At 43.6% G+C, this 22,672-nt stretch overlaps 1 protein-coding gene across 2 annotated transcripts in view; it reads left to right on the top strand.

The window, feature by feature from the left end:
* The window catches only part of CDK6 (cyclin dependent kinase 6), a 919,339-nt gene that overhangs the window by 214,879 nt on the left and 681,788 nt on the right, over positions 1-22,672 (top strand). For both annotated transcript variants that reach the window (XM_053714045.1, XM_053714046.1), the window contains exon 3: positions 14,707-14,842. In XM_053714045.1, the coding sequence (XP_053570020.1) occupies positions 14,707-14,842 (136 nt within the window). The remainder of the gene's footprint in view (positions 1-14,706; positions 14,843-22,672) is intronic.

Genomic DNA, 22,672 nt, shown 5'->3' with positions numbered 1-22,672 from the left:
ACCTGATAAATTACTTTCTCCAACGGTGTGTCCGGTCCACGGCCCGCCCTGGTTTTTTAATCAGGTCTGATGAATTATTTTCTCTAACTACAGTCACCACGGTATCATATGATTTCTCCTATGCATATTCCTCCTTTACGTCGGTCGAATGACTGGGGAAGGCGGAGCCTAGGAGGGATCATGTGACCAGCTTTGCTGGGCTCTTTGCCATTTCCTGTTGGGGAAGAGAATATCCCACAAGTAAGGATGACGCCGTGGACCGGACACACCGTTGGAGAAAGTAATTTATCAGGTAAGCATAAATTCTGTTTTAACTTAGGGGGGTGTTAGTGTTAGGGTTAGACTTAGCTTTAGGGGTTAATACATTTATTATAGTAGCGGTGAGATCCGGTCGGCAGATTAGGGGTTAATTATTGTAGGTAGGTGGAGGCGACGTTGGGGGTGGCAGATTAGGGGTTAATAAATATAATATGGGGTCGGCGGTGTTAGGGGCAGCAGATTAGGGGTAGATAGTGATAATGTAGGTTGCGGCGGTGTACGGAGCGGCAGATTAGGGGTTAATAATAATATGCAGGGGTCGGCAGATTAGGGGTTAATAAGTGTAAGGTTAGGGGTGTTTAGACTCTGGGTTCATGTTAGGGTGTTAGGTGCAGACTTAGGAAGTGTTTCCCCATAGGAAACAATGTAGCTGCGTTAGGAGCTGAACGCTGCTTTTTTGCAGGTGTTAGGTTTTTTTTCAGCTCAAAGGAATCGTGCACAAGCACGTTTTTGAAGCTGGCCGCGTCCGTAAGCAACGCTGGTATTGAGAGTTGCAGTGGCGGTAAATATGCTCTACGCTCCCTTTTTGGAGCCTAACGCAGCCCTTCTGTGAACTCTAAATACCAGCGGTATTTAAAAGGTGCGGGAGAAAAAAAGCCAGCGTAGCTAACGCACCCCTTTGGCCGCAGAACTCTAAATCTAGCAGTATGTTCTTTGAAAGACATGCAGTTTAGCCAATCAGTGCTGACTCTTAAATAACTACACTAGTGAGCACAATGTTATCTATATAACACACATGAACTAGCAGTGTCTAACTGTCAAAATGAATAAGAGGCAGTTCAACGGCTTAGAAATTAGCATATGAGCCTACCTAGGTTTAGCTTTCCACAAGGAATACCAAGAGATTAAAGCAAGTTTGATGATAAAAATAAATTGAAACGTTGTTAAAAATTGAATACCCTTTTGGAATCATGGAAGCCAGCGTAGCTAATGCACCCCTTTGGCCTGCCGAACTCTAAATCTAGCCGAGAGAAAACAGAATTTATGCTTACCTGATAAATTACTTTCTCTTACGGTGTATCCAGTCCACGGCCCGCCCTGGCAATTAAGTCAGGTTCAAATTTATCTTTGTAAAACTACAGTCACCACTGCACCCTATGGTTTCTCCTTTTTCTCCTAACCGTCGGTCGAATGACTGGGGGGGGGGGAGCTATATGGACAGCTCTGCTGTGAGCTCTCTTTGCCACTTCCTGTAGGGAATGAGAATATCCCATAAGTAAGGATGAATCCGTGGACTGGATACACCGTAAGAGAAAGTAATTTATCAGGTAAGCATAAATTCTGTTTTTTTGCAAGGGTAAAGCACCATATATCTGAGGTTCTGGTATATTACTAACATATTTCTCTCAGTTAAACAATAATTATGGAAAACGGTATAATTATTTGTCCATACCTACGCATTAATAGTCCATTCTATGTAAGAGCAAGGAACTTCTACTAAATTTATGTCCGGACTCACGCTCATATATATTTATTAAATATATTATATATTATGTATGTTTAACAGTCAATATTCATGGACTCTACTTATATCCTTCATAGTTCTATACCTAATAAAGGTTAGTTAACCTATTATTTGACAGTTCCCTCTCTTTACTTGAGCCATAATGCTCCTAAGGCGACTTATTTCATCATTGTGTTTTATCAAAGTATTTTTAAGCTGGCCTATGTCCCGGACACCAACCCCCCTTTTTTGTATATGTTTCTGAGTATTGACAATTTCTACTCGGATTCGCAGAGTGCGGTTTCCCTCAAAATGACCGCAACTAATTTAAAAATCATACTAAATAAATCTTACAAGACTGCGAGTAATTCTGAATTCTATTTTGTATTGATATGTATATAAGCCTACCAATGAGGCCTAAGTCATACAAATTTTTTCTTTTTTCGCATAAGACCATGAGTTTTGTAATTAATATTCCAAATAGCAAATGCTTCTGTTTTCGATTTGCTCCCGAAACCAGTTTACTCAATAGCCATTGTTTTAATTAGCAACTTTTATATGCTGTTTCGCTCAATTATATCCATATTAGATATTTCATATATATCAAGGCTCCATTACTTAAGTTTCAGGATTTCTATAAAGATATGGATACGAAAGAGCCTTATAACATACAGTTTAACTAGGTCTAAAAAATGTTATAGCCTGCTCGTGCCTAAAACAATGTGTATATTGATGTGTACATTATACATATATATGTTGGACACACCTCCTTTATATGAATTTTAGTTACTTGACAAACTCTAATTATAGGTACTTTCTGCAGGTTTACCCATTTCATAATATATATTCTTACCGAAAACTGTTTCAGTATTAATAGTTTTGTTCTCTTGTTTGCACAATATGACACTAGTCTGCTGGCATAAAAAACTAGAAAATGTGAGGTTTATCCTTTGCTTATTTAAATGTATCTGTGATGTAACAGTTATGATTGTATATTCTCATCAATACGACTAATTTTTCATTTTCCTTTTTTTTTTGTTTGTATTTTTATTTTTTTATTTTATGCCTCTGGAAGTATTGCCTGTCTGTCATGTTACATACTCAACCTCAATAAAAATTATAAAAAAAAATTAAAAATGAAGCATTTGCGCTTTTTACCGAAAGAAGTGCTTGCTACGTTGGAAGTCCCGGAACAGAAACTTCTGGAGGAACCTTTGATCCCTAAACTAGATAGCGTTTCGGAGGATAGGGTGGTGTCTCAGGCCTTCCCAGTGCCCGTGAAGATGGCTACTATTATTAGGAAGGAATGTTAGAAACTGGGCTCGTCCTTTTCTCTTTATACCTCTTTTAAGAATTTGTTCCCCGTTCCGGACTCTCAGCTCGAGCTATGGGGGGGGGGGCATTCCTAAGGTGGATGGAGCTATCGCCATGCTCGCTAAACGTACGACTATTCCCCTTGAGGATAGTTCATCGTTCAAGGAGCCCATGGATAAAAAGCTAGAGTCCATGTTGAGAAAGATGTTTCAACTTATGGGGTGGGTTTTCCAAGCTGCAGCTGCAATCGCTGTGGTGGCAGGAGCGACTACCTACTGGTGTGACGCACTGTCTGCTATGGTCGAGGTGGAGACTCCACTCGAAGAGATACAGGAAAAGATTAAGACCTTAAGGGTAGCTAATTCTTTTATTTGTGATGCAAACATGCAGATCATTCGCCTGAATGCCAAAACATAAGGTTTCTCTGGTCTAGCCCGTAGGGCGTTGTGGGTAAAGTCGTGGTCGGTCCTTTTTGGTCTAGGTCTGGGCTCTATAATATCCACGGTCACGGAAGGCAAGGGTGCTTTTCTCCCGCAGGATAAGAAGAATAAGCCTAAGGGCTCTACTTTTCGTCCCTTTCATTCGGACAAGTCTCAGCGCCAGCAGCCTGCTGCGAAGGTCGAACAGTCCAAGGGATCTTGGAAGCCAACTGAATCTTGGAACAAGTCCAAGCAGAACAAGAAGCCCGCCAAGACAAAGTCGGCATGAAGGGGTGGCCCCCGTTCTATCTCTGGATCGCGTAGGGGGCAGACTATCTTTGTTCGCAGAGGCTTGGATAAGAGATATACATAATCCTTGGGTTCTGGAGGTTATTACCCAGGGTTACAGGATAGGGTTTAAGACTCATCCCCCAGGGGCAGATTCCTCCTGTCAAACCTATCCTCAATACCAGAGATGAGAGATGCCTTTCTAGAGTGCGTGAGAGATCTCTTGTCCCTTTGCGTAATCGTTCCAGTACCTCTAGCAGAAAGTGGTCTAGGGTACTATTCAAACCTTTTTGTGGTCCCAAAGAAGGAGGGCATGTTCCGCCCAATTCTGGACCTAAAGTGCCTCAACAAGTTCCTGTCAGTCCCATCGTTCAAAATGGAGACGATCAGGTCAATTCTGCCCCTAGTTCAAGAGGGGCAATTTATGACGACAACAGACCTGAAGGATGCTTACTTTCAGGTGCCCATACACAAGGACCATGTCAGGTTCCTAAGATTCGCTTTTCTGGACCAACACTTCTAGTTTGTGGCCCTACCTTTTGGTCTGGCGTATGCCCCAAGAGGTATTGCTGTGGCTCCTTACTTAAACGATATTCTGGTCCAGGCTCCATCCTGCAGTCTTGCCGAGGACCACTTGAGGGCTCTTCTTATCCTTCGCTCCCACGGATGGAAGATAAACGAGGGAAAGAGTTCTTTGGTACCCAGCAACAGTGTGGAGTTCCTGGGTACGATAATAGATTCCATATCCATGAATATATTCTTAACAGAAAAGAGATGTGTGAAGATTGCATCCAGCTGTCTTGCCCTTCAGTCCTCCTTAAGGCCATCTGTGGCCAGGTGTATGGAGGTGATTGGGCTCATGGTATCCAGCATAGATGTAATTCCATTCGCCAGGTTCCATCTCAGATCTCTTCAGTTATACATATTGAGATTATGGACAGGCAATCACTCAGATCGATCTCAACAGATATCTCTGGACAACAGAGTGAGAGACTCTCTCTCTTGGTGGATTCGTCCAGGACAGATGTCCCAGGGGACATCCTTATTGAGGCTATCCTGGGAGATTTTGACCACGGACGCAAGTCTATAAGGAAGGGGAACTGTTTGGGGTGCCAGACAGGCACAGGGCAGGTGGACTCGAGAGGAGTCAACTCTACCGATAAATATTCTGGAACTTTGAGCGTTATTCGACGCTCTGAGGGCTTGTACCCCCCCTGGGGTCATCCGATTCATCAGATTCCAGTCAGACAACATTTCCTCGGTGGCTTACATAAACCATCAGGAGGAACGAGAAGCTCCCTTGCCATGGGGGAAGTATCTCGGATTCTGGAATGGGCAGAGACCCACAACTGTTTGCTCTCAGCAATCCACATTCCAGGAACTGGTAAGCAGATTTTTTCAGCAGACAATCTATTCATCCGGGGGAATGGTCTCTCCATCCCAAAGTGTTTACGGAGATCTGCAACAGATGGGGGACCCCAGAGATAGACCTCATGGTGTCCAGACTCAACTTCAAGCTACCCAGATACGGGTCGTGGTCCAGGGATCCCCAGGCAGAACTGATAGATGCCTTGGTGGTCCATTGGGAGTTCAATCAAATTTACATATTTCCACCGTTGACACTTCTCCCTCGAGTAGTGGCCCTCATCAAACAGGAGCAGACTTAAACCATTCTGATTGCTTCGTTGTGGCCACGGAGGACGGGGTTTGTGGATCTGGTGGGGATGTCGTCATCTCCTCCATGGAGGTTACCCTGTTGAGGGGATCTGCTAGTGCATGGTTCTTTTCTCCACCAAATTCTCGATTCTCTGAGGCTGACTGCGTGCAGATTGAACGCCTAGTCTTGGCCAAGAATGGGTTCTCGGAGAGAGTGATTGACACTCTCATTCAGGCTAAAAAAATGGTCACTCGTCGCATCTATAATAAGGTGTGGAGGACTTATTTATCCTGGTGTGGGGAACATGGATATCCCTGGCATAAGATTAGGGTATCCAGGATTCTGGTCTTTCTTCAAGATGATTTGGATAAGTGCCTTGCCGCTAGTTCCTTAAAGGGACAGATTTGTAAGGCGTCTACTTGGTCTTCCTTACATACTTTTACAAATTTGATGTTTTTGCTTCGGCGGAAGCTGTGTTTGGGAGAAAGGTTCTGCAGACTGTGGTGCCCTCAGTATATGGTCCACCTCCCTTTTTACCCTCCCGTTTTTTTTTTTCATTCAGTGTCCTCTGGAGCTTGGGTATTTGTTCCCACAAGTAATGAATGAAGCAGTGGACTCTTACCTGATAATTTAATTTCTGTGGGAGGAGAGTCCACTTCTCCCGCCTGTTTGCTCTGGTGGGCGGACCTAAATTTAATGTTATTCTTCTGGCACCATTTATACCCTGATATTTCTCCTGCTCATTGTTCCCTTGGCAGAATGACTGGGGGATGAGGGGAGTGGGGGAGGTATTTAAGCTTTGGGTTGGAGTGTCTTTGCCTCCTTCTGGTGGCCAGGTTCTTAATTCCCACAAGTAATGAATGAAGCAGTGGACTCTTCTCCCACAAATAAAAATGAAATTATCAGGTAAGCATAATTTATGTTTTTTCCACCGTTACCACTTCTCCCTCGTGTAGTGGCTCACATCAAGCAGGAGCAAGCTTCGGCAATACTAATTGCTCCATTGTGGCCGCAAAGAATTTGGTTTGTGGACCTGGTGGGGATGTCTTCATCTCTCCATGGAAGTTACAGGGATCTGCTGGAACAGGGTCCCTTTGTTCATCAAAATCTTGATTCTCTGAGGCTGACTGCTTGGAGATTGAAAGCTTAGTCCTAGCGAATAGAGGCTTTTCTGAGAGAATGATTGATACTCATTCAAGCTCAATAGCCGGTCACTCGTCGCATCTATCATAAGGTCTGTAGGACCTATTTATTCTGGTGTGAAGAGCGTGGATTCCCCTGGCATAAGGTCAGGGTTTCCAGGATTCTTTCCTTTCTCCAGGATGGTCTAGATAAGGGCCTTCTGCTAGTTCCCTAAAGGGATAGATTTTGTCCCTATCTGTTTTATTGCACAAGAGGCTCGCTGAGCTTCCTGAGGTTCAGACTTTGGTTCAGGCTCTGGATAGAATCAGACCTGTGTTTAGATCTAACGCTTCTCCTTGGAGTTTAAATCTAGTTCTTAAAGTTTTGCAGAAGGCTCCATTGAGCCTATGCATATGGTTGACATTAAATTACTGTCTTGGAAGGTTCTTTTTCTACTGGCTATTGCTTCGACACGCAGAAGCTCTGAGATGACTGCCTTGCGATGTGAACTTTATTACCTAATTTTTCATGATGATAAGGCTGTTCTAAGTACTGGATTAGGTTTTCTTCCTAAGGTCGTTTCTGATCGTTGGTTGAGGAGTATTATTCGCTTAGCATATGAGACAGCGGGACATAAGCCTCCTCAGAGGATTAAGGCTCATTCAACTAGAGCTGTGGCTTCCTCTTGGGCCTTTAAGAATGAGGCCCCTATGGAGCAGATTTGTAGGTCGGCTACCTGGTCTTCCTTACATACCTTTTCAAAATTTTACAATTTGACGTTTTTGCTTCGGTGGAAGCAGCTTTTGGGAGAAAGGTTTTGCAGGCTGTGGTGCCCTCAGTATAGAGTCCGCCTCTATTTTTACCCTCCCGTTTCATTCAGTGTCCTCTAGAGCTTGGGTATATGTTTCCCACAAGTAAGGAATGAAGCTGTAGACTCTCCTCATATTAAGAAGGAAAGCATAAATCATGCTTACCAGATAATTTCCTTTCCTTCTGTATGAGGAGAGTCCACTGCCCCCGCCCTTGTTCTCCATTGGACGGACCTACATTTTTGTTTGTTCTTCTGGCACCCTTTATACCCTGATATTTCTCCTACTGTTCCTTGTTCCCTTGGCATAATGACTGGGATATGATGGAAGTGGGGAGGTATTTAAGCCTTTGGCTGGGGTGTCTGCCTCCTCCTGGTGGCCAGGTTCTGTATTTCCCACAAGTAAGGAATGAAGCCATGGACTCTCCTCATACAGAAGGAAAGGAAATTATGTGTAAGCATAATCTATGTTTTTCAAATTTTCTTCGTTCTCTTCGTATCTTTTATTGAAGAATAAAACTGGTTAGGCTCAAAAGGGCTCAGTAGTGTGCACATGTCTTTTGGCACCAGTGTTTTGCAACATTATGTGTTGCTTTGTTATATAATGTTGCAAAACACTGCTGCCATAGAGTACTAAAGACATGTGCACACTCCTGAATTACGGATCTCTTATGAGCCTACCTAGTTTTACTCTTTAATAAAATGTACCAAGAGAACGATGCAAATTTGATATCAGAAGTGAATTGGAAAGTTGTTAAAAATTGCATTCGCTATCTGAATCATTAAAGTTTAATTTTGACTTTACTGTCCAGTTTAACCAGTTAGTTGAAAAACTAACATCATGAAAATATATTTTGTGTGTGTGTGTTTATGTGTGTGTGCGTGCTTATTTATTATTTTTTAATAAGGCTTGAGTGTAATTGTTGTATCTATCCTAAATATACATTGTGGTTGATATTTTCTCTATTTACAGGGTGGATTTGATTTAAATCACAATTTAAATCACTAGTCAGAAGACTCAATTTAAATCAATTTAAATTTTGTTTTTCTGCATAAAGGTTTCTCTTTTCAGAATAATTACGTCAGATTAATTTTCCAGTTATAGCAGACAATTTCTGATTTGGTTATGTACCATTAGAAATACATAGATATTTCTCCAACATAGGTGTGTCCGGTCCACGGCGTCATCCTTACTTGTGGGATATTCTCTTCCCCAACAGGAAATGGCAAAGAGCCCAGCAAAGCTGGTCACATGATCCCTCCTAGGCTCCGCCTACCCCAGTCATTCTCTTTGCCGTTGTACAGGCAACATCTCCACGGAGATGGCTTAGAGTTTTTTAGTGTTTAACTGTAGTTTTTATTATTCAATCAAGAGTTTGTTATTTTAAAATAGTGCTGGTATGTACTATTTACTCAGAAACAGAAAAGAGATGAAGATTTCTGTTTGTATGAGGAAAATGATTTTAGCACCGTAACTAAAATCCATGGCTGTTCCACACAGGACTGTTGAGAGCAATTAACTTCAGTTGGGGGAACAGTGTGCAGTCTCTTACTGCTTGAGGTATGACACATTCTAACAAGACGATGTAATGCTGGAAGCTGTCATTTTCCCTATGGGATCCGGTAAGCCATGTTTATTAAGATAGTAAATAAGGGCTTCACAAGGGCTTATTAAGACTGTAGACTTTTTCTGGGCTAAATCGATTCATTATTAACACATATTTAGCCTTGAGGAATCATTTATTCTGGGTATTTTGATATGATTATATCGGCAGGCACTGTTTTTGACACTTATTCTTTAGGGGCTTTCCCTAATCATAGTCAGAGCCTCATTTTCGCGCCGGTATGGCGCACTTGTTTTTGAGGACAGCATGGCATGCAGCTGCATGTGTGTGGAGCTCTGATACATAGAAAAGTCTTTCTGAAGGCATCATTTGGTATCGTATTCCCCTTTGGGCTTGGTTGGGTCTCAGCAAAGCAGATTCCAGGGACTGTAAAGGGGTTAAATATAAAAACGGCTCCGGTTCCGTTATTTTAAGGGTTAAAGCTTCCAAATTTGGTGTGCAATACTTTTAAGGCTTTAAGACACTGTGGTGAAATTTTGGTGAATTTTGAACAATTCCTTCATACTTTTTCGCAATTGCAGTAATAAAGTGTGTTTAGTTTAAAATTTAAAGTGACAGTAACGGTTTTATTTTAAAACGTTTTTTGTGCTTTGTTATCAAGTTTATGCCTGTTTAACATGTCTGAACTACCAGATAGATTGTGTTCTGACTGTGGGGAAACCAAGGTTCCTTCTCATTTAACTATATGTATTTTATGTCATAAAATTTTTTTTAGTAAAAATGATGCCCAAGATGATTCCTCAAGTGAGGGGAGTAAGCATGGTACTGCATCATCCCCTCCTTCGTCTACACCAGTCTTGCCCATACAGGAGGCCCCTAGTACATCTAGTGCGCCAATACTCCTTACTATGCAACATTTAACGGCTGTAATGGATAATTCTATCAAAAACATTTTAGCCAATATGCCCACTTATCAGCGAAAGCGCGACTGCTCTGTTTTAGAAAATTCTGTAGAGCATGAGAACGCTGATGATATGGTTTCTGAAGGGCCCCTACACCAGTCTGAGGGGGCCAGGGAGGAGAAATTTCAGATTCAGGAAACATTTCTCAACAAGCTGAACCTGATGTGATTACTTTTAAATTTAAGTTGGAACATCTCCGCGCTCTGCTTAAGGAGGTGTTATCCAATCTGGATGATTGTGATTTTCTGGTCATTCCAGAACCACTATGTAAAATGGAAAAGTTCTTAGAGGCCCCGGGGCCCCCCGAAGCTTTTCCTATATCCAAGCGGGTGGCGTACATTGTTAGTAAAGAATGGGACAGGCCCGGTATACCTTTAGTACCTCCCCCCATATTTATAAAATTGTTTTCCTATAGTCGACCCCAGAAAGGACTGATGGCAGACAGTCCCCAAGGTCGAGGGGGCGGTTTCTACTCTACACAAGCGCGCCACTATACCCATAGAAGATAGTTGTGCTTTCCAAGATCCTATGGATAAAAAATTAGAAGGTCTGCTAAAGATGTTTGTTCAGCAAGGTTCCCTTCTACAACCAATTGCATGCATTGTCCCTGTCACTGCAGCCGCGTGTTTCTAGTTTGATGAGCTAGGAAAGGCGATTATTAGTAATTCTTCTTCTTATGAGGAGATTATGGACAGAATTCGTGCTCTTAAATTGGCTAATTCTTTCACCCTAGACGCCACCTTGCAATTGGCTAGGTTAGCGGCGAAAAAATTCTGGGTTTGCTATTGTGGCGCAGAGCGCTTTGGTTAAAATCTTGGGCAGCGGATGCGTCTTCCAAGAACAAATTGCTTGACATTCCTTTCAAGGGGAAAACACTCTTTGGCCCTGACTTGAAAGAGATTATCTCTGATATCACTGGGGGCAAGGGCCACGCCCTTCCTCAGGATAGGTCTTTTCAAGACCAAAAATAAACCTAAGTTTCGTCCCTTTCGCAGAAACGGATCAGCCCCAAGGGCTACGTCCTCTAAGCAGGAAGGTAATACTTCTCAAGCCAATCCAGCCTGGAGACCTATGCAAGGCTGGAACAAAGGAAAGCAGGCCAGGAAACCTGCCACTGCTCCCAAGACAGCATGAAATGCGGGCCCCCGATCCGGGACCGGATCTGGTGGGGGGCAGACTCTCTCTCTTCGCTCAGGCTGGGGCAAGAGATGTTCTGGATCCTTGGGCGCTAGAAATAGTCTCCCAAGGTTATTCTCTGGAGTTCAAGGGGCTTCCTCCAAGGGGGAGGTTCCACAGGTCTCAGTTGTCTTCAGACCACATAAGAAGACAGGCATTATTACATTGGGTAGAAGACCTGCTAAAAATGGGAGTGATTCATCCTGTTCCATTAGGAGAACAAGGGATGGGGTTCTACTCCAATCTGTTCATAGTTCCCAAAAAAGAGGGAACGTTCAGACCAATCTTAGATCTCAAGATCTTGAACAAGTTTCTCAAGGTTCCATCGTTCAAGATGGAAACCATTCGAACACTTCTTCCTTCCATCCAGGAAGGTCAATTCATGACCAAGGTGGATTTCAAGGATGCGTATCTACATATTCCTATCCACAAGGAACATCATCGGTTCCTAAGGTTTGCATTCCTGGACAAGCATTTCCAGTTCGTGGCGTTTTCTTTCGGATTAGCCACTGCTCCTAGGATTTTCTCATAGGTACTAGGGTCCCTTCTGGCGGTGCTAAGACCAAGGGACATTGCTGTAGTACCTTACTTGGACGACATTCTGATTCGAGCGTCGTCCCTTCCTCAAGTAAAGGCTCACACGGACATTGTCCTGGCCTTTCTCAGATCTCACGGATGGAAAGTGAACGTGGAAAAGAGTTCTCTATCTCCGTCAACGAGGGTTCCCTTCTTGGGAACTATAATAGACTCCTTAGAAATGAGGATTTTTCTGACAGAAGCCAGAAAAACAAAACTCCTAGACTCTTGTCGGATACTTCATTCCGTTCCTCTTCCTTCCATAGCGCAGTGCATGGAAGTGATAGGTTTGATGGTAGCGGCAATGGACATAGTTCCTTTTGTGCGCATTCATCTAAGACCATTACAACTGTTCATGCTCAGTCAGTGGAATGGGGACTATTCAGACTTGTCTCCGAAGATACAAGTAAATCAGAGGACCAGAGACTCATTCCGTTGGTGGCTGTCCCTGGACAACCTGTCACAAGGGATGACCTTCCGCAGACCAGAGTGGGTCATTGTCACGACCGACGCCAGTCTGATGGGCTGGGGCGCGGTCTGGGGATCCCTGAAAGCTCAGGGTCTTTGGTCTCGGGTAGAATCTCTTCTACCGATAAATATTCTGGAACTGAGAGCGATATTCAATGCTCTCAAAGCTTGGCCTCAGCTAGCGAGGGCCAAGTTCATACATCAACCATCAGGGGGGAACAAGGAGTTCCCTAGCGATGGAAGAAGTGACCAAAATCATTCTATGGGCGGAGTCTCACTCCTGCCACCTGTCTGCTATCCACATCCCAGGAGTGGAAAATTGGGAAGCGGATTTTCTGAGTCGTCAGACATTGCATCCCGGGGAGTGGGAACTCCATCCGGAAATCTTTGCCCAAGTCACTCAACCGTGGGGCATTCCAGACATGGATCTGATGGCCTCTCGTCAGAACTTCAGAGTTCCTTACTACGGGTACAGATCCAGGGATCCCAAGGCGGCTCTAGTGGATGCACTAGTAGCACCTTGGACCTTCAAACTAGCTTATGTGTTCCCGCCGTTTCCTCTCATCCCCAGGCTGGTAGCCAGGATCAATCAGGAGAGGGCGTCGGCGATTTTGATAGCTCCTGCGTGGCCACGCAGGACTTGGTATGCAGATCTGGTGAATATGTCATCGGCTCCACCATGGAAGCTACCTTTGAGACGAGACCTTCTTGTTCTAGGTCCGTTCGACCCACTCCAGCTGACTGCTTGGAGATTGAACGCTTGATCTTATCAAAGCGAGGGTTCTCAGATTCTGTTATTAATACTCTTGTTCAGGCCTGAAAGCCTGTAACCAGAAAAATTACCACATAATTTGGTATATCTGTTGGTGTGAATCTGCAGGATTCCCTTGGGACAAGGTTAAGATTCCTAAGAGTCTATCCTTCCTTCGAGAAGGATTGGAAAAAGGATTATCTGCAAGTTCCTTGATGGGACAGATTTCTGCCTTGTCTGTGTTACTTCACAAAAAGCTGGCAGCTGTGCCAGATGTTCTAGCCTTTGTTCAGGCTCTGGTTAGAATCAAGCCTGTTTACAAAATTTTGACTCCTCCTTGGAGTCTCAACCTAGTTCTTTCAGTTCTTCAGGGGGTTCCGTTTGAACCCTTACATTCCGTTGATATTAAGTTATTATCTTGGAAAGTTTTGTTTTTGGTTGCAATTTCTTCTGCCAGAAGAGTTTCAGAATTATCTGCTCTGCAGTGTTCTTCTCCTTATCTGGTGTTCCATGCAGATAAGGTGGTTTTGCGTACTAAACCTGGTTTTCTTCCAAAAGTTGTTTCTAACAAAAACATTAACCAGGAGATAGTTGTGCCTTCTTTGTGTCCTAATCCAGTTTCAAAGAAGGAACGTTTGTTGCACAACTTGGATGTAGTTCGTGCTCTCAAATTTTACTTAGCAGCTACTAAGGATTTCAGACAAACTTTGTCTTTGTTTGTTGTTTATTCTGGTAAACGGAGAGGTCAAAAAGCAACTTCTACCTCTCTCTCCTTCTGGATTAAAAGCATTATCCGATTGGCTTATGAGACTGCCGGACGGCAGCCTCCTGAAAGAATCACAGCTCACTCCACTAGGGCTGTGGCTTCCACATGGGCCTTCAAGAACGAGGCTTCTGTTGATCAGATATGTAAGGCAGCGACTTGGTCTTCACTGCACACTTTTTCTAAATTTTACAAATTTGATACTTTTGCTTCTTCTGAGGCTATTTTTGGGAGAAAGGTTTTGCAAGCCGTGGTGCCTTCCATTTAGGTGACCTGATTTGCTCCCTCCCTTCATCCGTGTCCTAAAGCTTTGGTATTGGTTCCCACAAGTAAGGATGACGCCGTGGACCGGACACACCTATGTTGGAGAAAACAGAATTTATGTTTACCTGATAAATTACTTTCTCCAACGGTGTGTCCGGTCCACGGCCCGCCCTGGTTTTTTTAATCAGGTCTGATAATTTATTTTCTTTAACTACAGTCACCACGGTAACATATGGTTTCTCCTATGCAAATATTCCTCCTTAACGTCGGTCGAATGACTGGGGTAGGCGGAGCCTAGGAGGGATCATGTGACCAGCTTTGCTGGGCTCTTTGCCATTTCCTGTTGGGGAAGAGAATATCCCACAAGTAAGGATGACGCCGTGGACCGGACACACCGTTGGAGAAAGTAATTTATCAGGTAAACATAAATTCTGTTATCATTGAAATTAATTAAATTATTGGGAGGTAAACTCTCTCTCCAGTTTAATAGGTTAATCATTCATATTTGATCAACTTTTTAGGTGTACTTTATTGGAAGAAGAAAATGAATCCTTATTTCAGGACGAATAACCATTGGATTATAATGTATGTTAAATGGAAAATTATCTTTAGATAGATTTTTCCTCAAAAAGCATATTATTATATATAAAAAAAAATCTGATTTTTTTAAATTACATTTTTTTTAAAAAATCATTGATTTTTATCCACCCTGTCTATATATATTTTTTTTATTTGGCAAACAATAAATTATACAGTGACTTATGTAATAGAAATTTTAGACCTTGACATTATTTTTCTCTTTCCATCACAGGCTGTTTGATGTATGTACAGTTTCAAGGACAGACAGAGAAACAAAACTGACCCTGGTGTTCGAACATGTGGACCAAGATTTGACTACGTACTTGGATAAAGTTCCAGATCCAGGGGTCCCCAATGAAACAATAAAGGTATATTTGTATGTACTATAAATGGACAGTACAATACACAGTATATGGTTTTGTATGTTGGATTTAGTGTTGTTTGTTGATTTTTTTCACGAGTCTCATAAAAGGTTTGTATATTTTTTGTCTACTAAATAATTTTATAAATATATAACAGCTTCATTGCATGAATCCTAAATTCTGTTGACTGGCACATGTAGTTTTGGCTGTCTTTTTTCCTCATTCATTGCCAAAGGTGTTTATTTCCTTCTTAATATAAGGAGAGTCCATGGTATCATTCCTTACTTTTGGGAAATACTGAACCTGGCCACAATTAGGAGTCACCCCAGCCAAAGGCTTAAATACCTCTCCCACTTCCCCCATTCCCCAGTCATTCTTTGCCTTTCCTCACAGGAGGACGACAGAGAAGTGTCAGAAGGTATCAGAGTAGTTCCTTAGGCGGGGTATCTGCCCTTCAATATGGGACTGGAGTTTTTAAGTAGTCTTGTCAGCCTATCAGTGAGAGCATTGACGAAAGTTAGTTTGGAGATGCAGGGAGAGTCTTTCTGCGAACCCATCCAGACTGCCTGCTAACAGCTCCTAAGCAATCAGTGTTGACGAGTTTCACTGCCTGCTTGTCTTTTTCACTCAAATCCATGTCAGGAGCGATGCTACAAGACTGTCACACTTGAGAGGCTGCTGTGTTTCTGTTTCACAGCAAGATTTCAATTTTTACATATGTTGAAACATTCGAAGACAGGATCACAGTGTGGCTCCTTTTATCTTAATAGAATCATGGGTTAATATCTCTTGAGGGGAATTATTGAATGTGATGCTTTGATTTTATGCAGCTCTTTGTGTGAGATTTTATTGGGCTCATAGGCTGTTTGTTATAGGGCTGGAATGCACAGGTTTTTACTTTCACTTTAAGTGCTGCACAGCTTGTAGCTTGGCGCGCTTTTTCTCATAGCAGGGGCGGTCCTGCCTTGTGCACCATGTGACTGGGAGTGGTCTCACTTTAATTTCCTCTTTCCTGACCGAGCTGGCTGTCATAGAAAATGCTATTTCTATATATTGTCTGGGTCTAGGAAGTGGTGAGTGCCCCAGCCATTAGGAGTATAAAGGTGCCGCTTTTTGAGAAATGAAGATCGTTTAATTTCTGTGTCCTACTGTCATTAGCTTAAGCTATGGAAGATTCTGAGATACTAGAGGGTACACCCTCTATTCCAAATAGTCATACCTGTTTATATTGTGAGGATGCCTTGGTATGCCCACCCTCTCAACTATGTTCCACATGCCTTAACAACGTTAAGAAAGTTAACCGCTTTAGTACCACTGAGCCATCCACTCGCCATCCCATGAGGTGCATACCCAACAGTCATCTCCTTCTACACGCGCAGCTTCCCGTACTGTGCTTGATCCTCCATCTGGAGGGGGCCTTCTACCATCAAATTTTACAGCGCAGTTGAAGACGGCGGTGTCTGAGGTCTTCAGTGCTTTACCTCACCCTGCTAAGCACAAGCAGAAGGGTAAACATAGCTCTCCTGCTCAGGGGTCATCATGTAATGTATTGGATTTCTCTGCTTTGTCGCAGTTATCTGAGGATGAGTCGCACTCTGAGGCTTCAGAGGGTGAACTTTCTGGGATGGAGTCTACTGCCTCTAAGCCTCCTGCTGCGGAGGAACCAGCCTTTAGATTTAAGATTGAACAGTTATGTTTTCTTCTAAAGGAAGTCCTGTCTACATTATAGGTTCCAGAGGCCAAGCTGCCTGATGAATCTTTGATTCCTAAATTAGACAGAGTTTACGAGGACAGGGTAGTGCCTTTAACTTTTCCTGTGCCTGTAAAGATGGTGAACATTATTAAGAACGAATGGGACAGAATTGGATTTTCCTTTTCCCCTTTGTCTTCCTTTAAAAGATTATTCCTGGTCCCAGACTCTCAATTTGAGTTTTGGGGTTCCGTCCCTAATATATAAAAATAAAAAGACCCCACCAAGTCACCCTTTTGTAGCTAGTACCAACTCTATTCTAACTAATGTTTTAAAGTACCTGGATAGAAGTTTGAGACCACTTACCACCCAATCTATATCTCATATTAAAGACACTGGAGATTTTCTGGTGAAATTAGAGACCTTAGACATGCAGAGTAATAAGCTGATTCTATATTCTTTAGATGTAACTAGCCTTTATACCTCTATCACCGATGTCAGTGGTTTGGGGGCTATGAGGCAGGCTATGGTTTCCAGTAGGATGTTTTCTGGTTTTCAATGTGAATTTTTTTTGGAATTACTGCCACTTTTACTTTACTGTAACTACTTCCTATTTCAGGATCAATTCTACATTCAGTGCCAGGGGATGGCCGTGGGATCAAATGTCGCCCCCACATATGCCAATATATTTATGAATATCTATGAGGAGAGCTTTGTATACATTCATAAGGCTTTTTTGCAGTATGGACTATGTTTGTACAGGTACATAGATGATATTTTTGGCATATGTGTGGGGGGCGACATTGATTCCCTGTTGGGATTTGTGGCGGATTTAAATATCTCCACCAGACACATTAAATTTAAGATAACACATAGCGAGGAGTCAGTTGACTTTCTAGACACTACTATACTAAAGGTTGATGGGAAATTAAAGGTGGATTTATACAGGAAAGACAGTGACAGGAATAACCTGTTGAGATATGAAAGTGCCCACCATCCCCCTTTGATTAAAAGTTTGCCTAGAAGTCAACTCTTGTGAATCATAAAAATTGTGTCTGAGGACACTGTGGCTGAGATACGGTTGAAAGAGATGGGAGAGCTTTTTTCTGGAGAGAGGTTACTTTGAGCAACTCATACAACAACAGATAAGAGAAATAAGTGCCATACCTAGACAGTCTATTTTGAAGGGGGATTACAATGTAGGGAGAAAGGATAAACAAGAGAACAAACGTCTTGTTTTTGTGTCCAAATTTAGTCCTTTGTGCAATCCCTTGAATGGGAGAAAATGTCATATTCCAGGTTTTTTTTAACTGTAGTTAAGACTACTTATATTATTAAATGTCCCTGTTCCAAAATATATATTGGGGAATCTACACGTAGGATAAGAGATAGAATAAATGAACACAAATCCAATATACGCTGTGGGAATAAGGATGCCCCTGTCTCTAACCACTTCTTACAAGCAGGACATAGTATCTCCCAGTTTAGATTTCATGTGGTAGAACAGGTCAAGAGGCCTAGACGAGGTGGGGATAGACAAAAAATGCTTAAAAGCATGGAGACATTTTGGATTTATACCCTTCAATCTCTAATCCCACTGGGCATGAATAAGGAAATAGACTGGAATGTTACTTTGTAAAATTAAATAAGGGAGTTGTTAATAGGCATTAAAGTTTGGATTGTTGTAGGTGGAAATATACTGTTGTTTTTAATGAATTAATTTTGTATTGTGCATGTATATCCATATATATTTGGTAGTGAACCTGTATTGTTTTTTAGGTTCTCATGTGTATAGATGAATATCTCTTCTACCACTAAATGGAACTGTGAGACCTTCAATTAGTGTATGGCAATGTTAACGATGTGGAACACCTGTATAGGTACTAGACTCCTCCCAGTTTGGGTTTAAAAAGAGTGGTTTAGGGCATATGTGTATGCAACATGATTAAGGTCAGTTAGACCGAAACGTTGTGCTTTCTATTTATGTGATGTCTCAATAAACAAGAATTGAACATTACTTCAAGTGATATTTCTAACAGACCAGAGACGCTGCAAACTTGCTTTGGCATGTCTTGCCCTCCGGACCTCCTTAAGGCCCTCTGTGGCTCAGTGTATGGAGGTATTTGGTCTCATGGTGTCCAGAATGGACATCATTCCTTTTGCCATGTTCCGTCTCAGGCCACTGCAACTGTGCATGCTGAGGCAGTGGAACGTGATCATTCGGATCTGTCTCAACAGATCTCTCTGGACAACCAGTTGAGAGAATCCCTCTCTTGGTGGCTCTGTCCAGATCATCTGTCCCAAGGGACATCCTTCTTAAGACCATCCTGGGAGATTGTGACTATGGACGCAAGTCTATCAAGACGGGGAGCTGTTTGGGGTGCCAGGATGGCACAGGGCCTGTGGTCTCAGGAGGAACGCTCCCTCCCGGTCAACATTCTAGAACTTCGAGCATTCTTCAATGCTCTGAAGGCTTGGTCCCTTCAGGGTTAGTGCCGGTTTATCAGATTCCAATCAGACAATATAACCTTGGGGGTACGAGAAGCTCCCTAGCAATGAGGGAAGTATCTTGAATTCTGGAGTGGGTGGATGCCCACTGCTGTTCGCTGTCAGCGATCCACATTCCGGGTGTGGATAACTGTGAAGCGGATTTTCTCAGCAGACAATCCTTTCATCCGGGGGAATGGTCTCTCCATCCCAAATTGTTTTCAGAGATATGCATCAAGTGGGGGACGCCAGAGATAGATTTAAGGGTGTCTCGTCTCAATACCAAGCTACCCAGATATGGGTCGAGATCCAGGGATCCTCAGGCGGAGCTAATAGATGCATTAGCAATGCATTGGAGATTCAGTTTAATTTACCTTTTCCCGCCGTTACCACTTCTTCCTTGGCCCGCATCAAGCAGAAGCAGGCATCAGTGATACTGATTGCTCCATCGTGGCCGTGAAGGATGTGGTTTGCGGTTCTGGTGAAGATGTCATCATCTCCTCCTTGGAAGTTACCTTGTTGCAGGGATCCCTTGATTGAAGGTCCCTTTGTTCATCAAAATCTAGATTCTCTGAGGCTGACTGAACGCTTAGTCCTAGCCAAGAGAGGTTTTTTAGAGAGAGTGATTGATACTCTCATTCAAGCTCGTAAGCCCGTTACTCGTCGCATCTATCATAAGGTGTGGCGAACCTACTTATTCTCGTGTGAAGAGCGTGGATTTTCCTGGCATAAAGTTATGGTTGCCAGGATCCTATCGTTTCGCCAGGATGGACTGGAGAAGGGCCTTTCTGCCAGTTCCCTGAGGGGACAGATTTCGGCCCTATCTGTTACTGCACAATAGGCTCTCTGAGCTTCCTTATGTACAGTCCTTTGTTAAAGCTCTGATTCGAATCAGACCTGTGTTTAGATCTAAGGCTCCTCCTTGGAGTCTAAATCTTGTTCTTAAGGTTCTGCATCGGGCTCCGTTTGAGCCTTTGCATGAGATTGACATTAAATTGTTGTCCTGGAAGGTTCTTTTTCTACTGGTTATTGCTTCTGCATGCAGAGTATCTGAGATTGTCGCCTTGCAATGTGAGCCTCCTTATCTGGTGTTCCATTCGGCTAAAGCTGTCCTACGTACTAAGTTAGGTTTTCAGCCTAAAGTCGTGTATTAACGCAACATCAATCAAGAGATTGTGGTTCCTTCCTTGTGTCCAAATCCTTCTTCTGCGAAGGAACGTTTGCTTCATAATTTGGATGTGGTTCGCACCTTAAAGTTCTACCTTCAGGCTACTAAGGATTTTAGACAGACTTCGTCCTTGTCCGTTGTCTATTCCGGGAAGAGTAAGGGACAGAAGGTCTCTTCAACTTCCTTATCTTTTTGGTTACGGAGTGTTATCCGCTTGGCTTATGACACAGCGGGACATAAACCTCCTCAGAGGATTACGGCTCATTCTACTAGAGCAGTGGCTTCCTCTTGGGCCTCTAAGAACGAGGCCTCTATGGATCAGATTTGTAAGGCAGCTACCTGGTCCTCCTTACTTACTTTTTCTAAATTTTACAAGTTTGATGTTTTTGCTGTGGCTGAAGCAACTTTCGGGAGAAAGTTTTTGCAGGCGGTGGTGCCCTCAGATTAGGGTCCACCTTTCTTTTTGTCCCTCCCGTTATCATTCAGTGTCCTCTAGAGCTTGGGTATTTCCCAACAGTAAGGAATGATGCCGTGTGTGACGCAAAATATGCAGGTTATTCGCCTTAATGATAAGACATCAGGTGTCTCTGTGCTAGCCCGTAGGGCTCTGTGGTTAAAGTTGTGGTCTGCTGACATGACTTCCAAGTCTAGATTGCTATCCCTCCCGTTTCAGGGGAAGGTTCTTTTTGGTCCAGGCCTGGACTCTATCATATTCCCTGGGACGGGAGGCAAGGGTTCTTTCCTACCGCAGGGTAAAAAGAACAAGCCTTAGGGTTCTACTTTTCGTCCCTTTTGTTCGGACAAGTCTCAATGCCAGCAACCTGTGAAGACCGAGAAGTCCAAGGGATCTTGGAAGTCGGCTCAATCTTGGAACAAGTACAAGCAGAGCAAGAAGCCAGCCGAGACAAAGTCGGCATGAAGGGGCGGCCCCCAATCTGTCTATGGATTGCGTAGAGGGCAGACTATCTCTGTTCACAGAGGCTTGGATGAGAGACGTTCAGAATCCTTGGGTTCTGGAGGTTATCACCCAGGGCTACAGGATAGGGTTCAAGACTCATCCGCCAGGGGCAGGTTCCTCTTGTCAAACCTATCCGCAAAGAGAGGTGCCTTTCTAGAGTGTGTGAGGGATCTCTCCTCTCTCTGAGTAATCATTCCAGTACCTCTAGCAGAAAGGGGTCTAGGGTACTATTCAAACCTTTTTGTGGTCCCAAAAAAGGAGGGCACTTTCTGCCCAATTCTGGACCTAAAATGCCTAAACAAGTTTCTGTCAGTCCCATCGTTCAAAATGGAGACGATCAGATCAATCCTACCCCTAGTTCAAAAGGGGCAATTTATGACAACAATAGATTTGAAGGATGCTTACCTTCACATACCAATCCACAAGGACATTCACATTTCTGCACCAACACTTCCAGTTTGTGGCCCTGTCGTTCGGTCTGGCGCCTGCCCCAAGAGTCTTTACAAATGTTCTGGGAGCGCTGCTTGCGGTAGCAAGAGCCAGAGGTATTGCAGTGGCTCCTTATCTGGACGATATCCTGGTCCAGGCTCCGTCCTGCAGTCTCATGGAGGATCACTCGAGGGATCTTCTTCTCCTTCGATCCCACAGATGGAAGATAAACAAGGCGAAGAGTTCTCTGGTCCCCAGCAACAGGGTGGAATTCCTGGGTACGATAATAGATTCAATATCCATGAAGATATTCTTGACAGAACAGAGACGTTCCAAGATTGCGTCCAGCTGTCTTGCCCTTCAGATCTCATCAAGGCCATCTGTGGCCAGGTGCATGGAGGTGTTTAGATTCATGGTATCCAGCATAGATGTCATTCCTTTCGCCAGGTTCCATCTAAGACCTCTTCAGCTATGAATGTTGAGGCAATAGAACGGCGATTACTCAGATCTATCCCAACAGATCTCTCTGGACGACCGAGCGAGGGAATCCCTCTCTAGCTGGATCTGTCTGGGACAGCTGTCCCAGGGGGCATCCTTCTTGAGGCCATTGTGGGAGATTGTGACCACGGACGCAAGCCTATCGGGATGGGGATCTGTTTGAGGTGCCAGAAGGGCACAGGGCAGGTGGACTCGACAGGAGTCGACCCGACCGATAAATATTATGGAACTTTGAGCGATATTCAATGCTCTGGGGGCTTGGCCCCCCTCTGGGGTTGTCCCGATTCATCAGATTCCAGTCGGAAAACTTACATCAACCATCATGGGGGGAACGAGAAGCTCCCTTGCCATGGGGGAAGTATCTCAGATTCTGGAATGGGCAGAGTCCCACAACTGTTCGCTCTCAGCGATCCACATTCCGGGTGTGGACAACTGGGAGGCGTTTTTTCTCAGCAGACAATTGTTTCATCCGGGGGAATGGGGGACGCCGGAGATAGACCTCATTGCATCCAGACTCAACTTCAAGCTACCCCGATACGGGTCGCGGTCTACGAATCCTCAGGCAGAGCTGATAGATGCTTTAGCGGTGCCTTGGGAGTTCAACCT

This window comes from Bombina bombina, chromosome 5 (genome assembly GCF_027579735.1).
Source record: "Bombina bombina isolate aBomBom1 chromosome 5, aBomBom1.pri, whole genome shotgun sequence".
Classification (NCBI taxonomy): domain Eukaryota; kingdom Metazoa; phylum Chordata; class Amphibia; order Anura; family Bombinatoridae; genus Bombina; species Bombina bombina.
Note: the sequence above shows the minus strand (reverse complement) of the source record. Positions and strands in the feature narration are given on the sequence as shown.